The following is a 6,036-nucleotide window of genomic DNA, read 5'->3' as shown; positions in this document are numbered from 1 at the left end:
AAGTGCTGCTCAGAAAGGAACTTTCTAGAATATAATTTAGAGGACACTCAATTACTTTTGAGCAGTTCTCCCTCACTGCATCTCTGTTGCAGTCTCAGGTACCTCCTGATACCCATCTCATGCAGCATGTGAGCTGTACCAACCTATCTGTCCTCCATTTCCCTGTAAAATCAGGTTTGTAAGTACACCTAATTCCTTCCTTCAGATTTTACACATAAATTCAAAGCTATTGGTTGTCTGCACACACACTATGATGGTGACTACTACTCACCCCTGAAGTAGGGAAGGAATCTCCGGTCTCGAGAGGTATTGCCATGCTGATTTTGGGGGCACTAGGTGGGCATGTGTGTGTACATGGCTAATTACTCACATGCTGCATGGGTTTTTTATCCACACATTTAGAATGTTTTTTGTTATGGTGAGTTTTTATTCTTTGATGTATGAAGAGAACAAAAATTCTTACAATGCAAGAAGAGAACAGCAAAGCAAGCTTACAAAAAACCCCTAAACATCATGCTCCTAAGTAATAGCAAGTAAGAATCAGAATTCAGCAGACTATGCTAATGTCGTAAGTTCTTGCCTTGATTCTAATGGACGAATAGCTAGTAAATAGTTAATTGAATCATTTAATTGAATCATACTCTTTCTAAATACCAGTGCACTGTATGCAAGAAAATTATTTAATAGCCTTTTATAAAGTCTACAGCGTGGTTCACTATTGTACTTGATGATGGGAAAGAGAAAATACCATATCCATAAAATCCCAGTGCACTGTGAAAGCCTTTTTCCACGTGGTGCCAGGTCACATGTACATTGTTGTCCTCTAAGCGTTTCTTGTACAACAGCCCTTCATCCCTGAGCACATCGTGCTCACAGGTGACAATACAGGTGTCAGGGAGGGTACAAACAACAGCATCCTCTGCCAGCAGCGGGGAGAACCAGGGCTCAAACAGTTCTTGCACTTCTTCATGGACTTGAGGTAAAAACAAAGTGGGGAGTGGTGGTTTATGGCCCAGTTTAAATACGTCTGGGATAAGATCTGGATTTATCCATTTCCTATATTTCAAATTTATACTCTCAGGAACATGAGAACCAGCCAAAATTGGTTCCTTCAGAGAGCAATCCTTATTCAGGTATTTGAGAATAAAATGGACTGTGCGCTCCCGGGACAGGAAGGCAACAGCAGCATTTTTCTGGTAAGATGGCAGATTGAAGTTCAGTGCTTGGAGAAATGGATAGATCAGCACCTGGGCACAGATCTTTGTGATGTCTGTCCTATGCCCTAGTTCTTGGCAAACACTGGCAGTATATGTGCCCCCTACGCTGTCCCCACAAACAATAATCCGAGCGGGATCCACCCCGTAGGTCTCTGCAGTCTTCAGGAAGTGCACGGCAGCAGTGAGACATTCCAGAGTTTGGGCTGGATACTTGTGCTCAGGTGCTAAATGATACCTGAGAGGTAGAAAAGGCAGCTGGTGTTACACATTGCTGAGTGTCTCATCTGAAATACATCCCATGCAGTTGCAAAAACTCCCACAAACCAATATTAATTATATCACTAATTACATCTAGTTTAAAGTTTTACATGCTGAAGCAAACCAGAACAACTTTCCCTCCATTTCCTTCTCAAAACCAATTCCTCCCAATTTAGTCCCTTAATAATAAACTTTTTCATGGAAGAATTTGTTGATGGAAGAATTTGTTGGAAATTAAGATTTCTTTATACCATCACCTCTTTTCCATAATCAAAACATCTTTAAAAGGAAGCAGTGGTCCATGCTGGTTTTAAAAAATACTAAATTTTAGACTCGCTATTTACTCTTTAATATCATCCCAGATGATTTTAAATATTCCCCTCAAATATTAAAATCTGCTATTTGGCTTATAATTTCTTATTACCAAACAAAGGTAATGGTTTCTGTGGTGATAGTGATGTACAATGAACAAACCTGTAACTCTAACCCTGGATCAGGTATTTCCACTGCCATTCCATGGCACATGCTTGCTCCCACATAGCAGCAGTGTGGGGAAGACAGCACTAGAGCTCAGTTTCTTTTCTTATATTCAAAGAAATGTAAGTTCAGGGGTGTGGGGGAAGCAGGGGGAAAGCCGCAGAATTCTCTAATTCTGGGATTAGCACTGCTTGTATCTCACTTACCCAACAGACACAACCACTGAATCAGATTTTCTGGCTATGTACCGGCATATTCTTTCATAACTTCCTGAAGAACAAATGTTTTTGATGTAATTAACATCTTAGAAAACTTCAGTCTGTGGATACAAAAATGCTGTTAGCAAGGAATTTTCCTGCTTCTTCTAAACCGTGGGATACTTTTCTCTCTCACAGAAGATATTTGCAGAGTTTATAAATCATGAACACCTGTGACCTTGCTGAGCTTTGTTTCTAGTACAGTAGAAAAATATTTTGACAATGGATATTTTAGGATTTTAGTCAATCACCCCCAAGGGGTGGCTGGTCCTTTGTCCAATTAGACTATGAAGAAAAAAGTCTATAGAAGAGTTTGTAAAATAATTAAATAAATCAGTCTTGCTGCACAATTCCTGCTGTTGGATTTCTCTCCTCCTCCCTACGGCTGCAGGATACGGTGATATTTACTACAGTAATATCAGTCAGTATTGTCCCTTTTATTTTTATGACATATTACCATGATTGCTTGTGGGCCCCTTGCCTATTTAGTGAGTACCCAAATTTTCTTTAGGATAGAAATAATCAAGACTTTTGGTCATCAGGACTTACTGTGTAGTTCATACATCTAGAGAGATCATTAGTCTGTGTGGAAAATAAGGAATTATTGTGATTATTACTATTAGAGAATGGGCAGTGGTTTTAAACTGAGAGAGGATGTGGATGCTAAAAGGCTGGCAGAGAAATTTTCTAGCTTTCTACAGCCGCCTGTGAAAGTCTCCTTTCTCACGCAAACTAGCTGGGAAACAGTTTGAGATTCTGTAAACTATTTCACAGGTGCAGGCTGTTTGTGTCTTTGTTTTCCACACTGGGAAAATATTTTGAAAATGGGTGTCAGAGCATTCCGCCAATCACTCTGAGAGGCGGATGGTCAAGCAACCAATAGTGTTATGCCAGCCTTGCGAACAAAGCTATATAAGCTGATTTATATAATTAAATAGAGCCACTTTGGGCCACTTAACCTGAAACTAGACTTGTGTCGTTTTTTGCCGTTCTTGGTACAACAGTGACAAGAAGATAGAATTCATTTGCATGTAAGGAACACATTTTTATTATGAGGGTGGGGAGGCCCTGGCAAAGGTTGCCCAGAGCAGCTGTGGCTGCCCCATCCCTGAAGTGTCCAAGGCCAGGCTGGATGGTGCTTGGAGGAACCTGGGATAGTGGAAGGTGTCCCTGCCCATGGCAGGGAGTGGAACAAGATTATATTTACAGTCACTTCTACCCAAACCATTTTATGATCCTAATGGTTCTATGATAAAGAGTGCTGTATCCTATAAAAAATAATTTAAATACTAAATAAGTGCAGATTAGAGGGTTTCAAAAGTAAAAACAAGCACTAAGTGCTTTCTATCTCCAGTCTCTCAAACTAAACTTCAATCACTTCCTGGGGTCAGGAGTTTTTAAAAATAGGCAGTTAACAATGCTAAATAGTCACATTTTCTCTTTCAATTCCTTACTGATGCTTCCGAAAATGCCGCATCCTCCATGGAAGAAGATGACTCCTCTCCGTTTGCTTGCAGATGGTTCTCTTGGGAGGTAAATCCTCACAGGTACCCCATCAAAATGCAGATCTTTAATGAAGAGCTGGGAATCCCGGCATGCCGGGACTCCTTCCGTGATCAGCCTGATAAATGTGTGCTCCTCAACAATACCCAAGCGGTTTAAGTTCTTTGCCTAAATAGATATAACAGGAAAAATGAGAAATTACTATAGGGAATACAAGTCTTCCCACACTGTAAAGGCCACAACCTACTTTCTCCTACACTGTCTCTAGGATAATTGGGTTGGTTATTTGCTAGTTTTTAGGATTCCCACAAATAACTGTCTTTGGGATTTCAGTTAAGAACATGAAAATTTACATCTTCATGATTGCAGGAAGAATGCTGTAATACTTGTTCCATTAAATGTCTTATATAAGTACCTTCTTGGTCCTGTGATCTGGATTTACCACAAGTAACAACAGGCATTTGCTCAGGTGGAAGCTGGGAGGCCCGAGGCTCCTTTCTTATGAGTGAATAGAAAGAGGCATTTCCTGAGGATGGTTCCAACTCAGGGTGTGTTAAATCAAGCTCTGGAGGTGTCTTTTCATCTCCATGGATTATAAACTGTACTTCAGATGCCACAGGTACAATATTTAAGGTTAGGTGAGATGAAAATGTCCCTCTCATGACAGGATTATCATACTGGGGGAAAAAAGACTCAGGCCAGTCCGTGGGCAAGACTGGGTGACTTGACGCTGTTGGGTCACCTCCCTGCCATGGGGTCAGTGAGAACAAGCTGTAAGAAAATCATTGTGTCTATAATCATTACTGAGGGCCTGCTGGCCCAAACGAGGAACTGATGAAAATGGTTCTGAATCTTATCTCCTCCATCAGTGAAACCACTGCCTTTTTCAAGATTTCACAGCTATTCATAAATTACTCTGCAGTCAGTTTTTTATGTCTAATCAGCAAAAAAACAAATATTCTGAAGACAGGGAAGGTTTGTTAGATGTGTCAAAACATTTCTTTATCCAAGGCCAGTCAACTGCTGATAATTAAGACAGTGTAAAGATCACACTGAAATCCTCCTCTACTTCAAACACATGTTGTAATGGATGTATTTCCTGCTAAAATAACATTTCCTATTACATGGTGACTTAAATGCTCTTCTGGACTACTGCAATTCACTCTTCTGGAATGATGATAATCATCACAAGCTATTTGCAAACTGTATTGTTCTTTTCTAAGTCACAGAATTCTCTGTATCAATTGCTTACAAACTAAAGGCCAGCTCTGCTTGTGTAAATTGTTTCTTTCAACCTGTGTACCACAGATCCTTTCATCCTAATAATCTACACCAGTCTGCAATAAACAAGGTGGGTGAGGAGTAATAAAAGAAACCATGAGCCATGGAAGAGAGAGAAAATCAGTTGGAAACCAACATGGGAATCCAGAGATAATCTGGAGTTTTTTCATAACACTGTGCCACAAATGCAAGCAGTGCTTGGGGTGGTTTAAGAGACGAATGGATGGCCGCAGTTCTTGCCTTACATTTGAAAAAGTACATTTTTAGGTATCATGGCAAAGGGGAAAACGACTATAAGACCCAAGGCAATGGTGGCAGAAAGCACAGTGTGAATCTAATCTTTTCCAAACAGCAATTTTCAAAACTCTCATGACTCTTAAGTCAGTCCTTCTGTTGGAGTTAAGGTTTTGGAATGTCTGAAGTTGGCAGAATTGCTATTTAATCTCATTTGAATTTTCTAACAGCTTTGAGTTTATACAGTGCTTTCAGATGACAGTAATATATATGAGAAACTTGCCATCAGAGCATCATGTCTAAATATCCTCTTTCCTTGCCTTGTCTTAGGAGTTCCTGACATCACAAAGGCATCTCCAAATTCAGGGAAAACTGTCATGAAGGAGAAGTGGGAATTTGGTATGTACTCTGTTGAAAAACTTCTTAATCAATAGTTAGGAAATACTTCAGAACCTATAGCAATACATTAAAAACCTAAAAGGTTTGACTATTTCTAGACAGATGTGATCAGTGTTAGTAGGTGTTGGGGTTTTAGTTTAGTCTTAGGTTTTCCTGTTAAAGGAATTTTCTCCCATATGCATGTTGCTAGGGGACAAATAGCTGTACTTAAGAAAGACAAAAAGGGGAGTGGGGCGGGCCTGGCTACTCCTTTGTCTACACCTGGGTGTGGGGGCAGTTCGCTCTGAGCGTCCGGAGAGAGAAGCTGCAGAGAAAGGAGCTGCTGCTTTCTTCTTTTTGGCCGTTCTTTCTTCCTGCTGGAAGCAACGCCGGGACCCCAAAAGCCGCTTTCCCTGCCCTGCTGGAGACCG

General features: G+C 40.5%; 1 protein-coding gene across 1 annotated transcript in view; it reads right to left on the bottom strand.

Moving 5' to 3' along the window:
• Positions 1–402: 402 nt before the first annotated feature.
• LOC121675685 (arylacetamide deacetylase-like 4) overlaps positions 403–6,036 on the bottom strand; it is an 8,286-nt gene continuing 2,652 nt past the window's right edge. Inside the window, exons 2-4 of the mRNA XM_042051319.1 lie at positions 3,664–3,880; positions 2,159–2,222; positions 403–1,452 (exon numbers count right to left, since the gene is read on the bottom strand). Of these exons, the coding sequence (XP_041907253.1) occupies positions 681–1,452; positions 2,159–2,222; positions 3,664–3,880 (1,053 nt within the window). The 3' untranslated portion in view covers positions 403–680. The remainder of the gene's footprint in view (positions 1,453–2,158; positions 2,223–3,663; positions 3,881–6,036) is intronic.

The sequence above is a fragment of the Corvus kubaryi genome, unplaced genomic scaffold (assembly GCF_017639235.1).
Source record: "Corvus kubaryi isolate FWS band 111438036 unplaced genomic scaffold, C.kubaryi_AGA036_p1.0 75, whole genome shotgun sequence".
In the NCBI taxonomy this organism is placed as follows: Eukaryota; Metazoa; Chordata; class Aves; order Passeriformes; family Corvidae; genus Corvus; species Corvus kubaryi.
The sequence above is the reverse complement of the archived record's forward strand: the minus strand, read 5'-3'. Positions and strand labels throughout refer to the sequence as shown.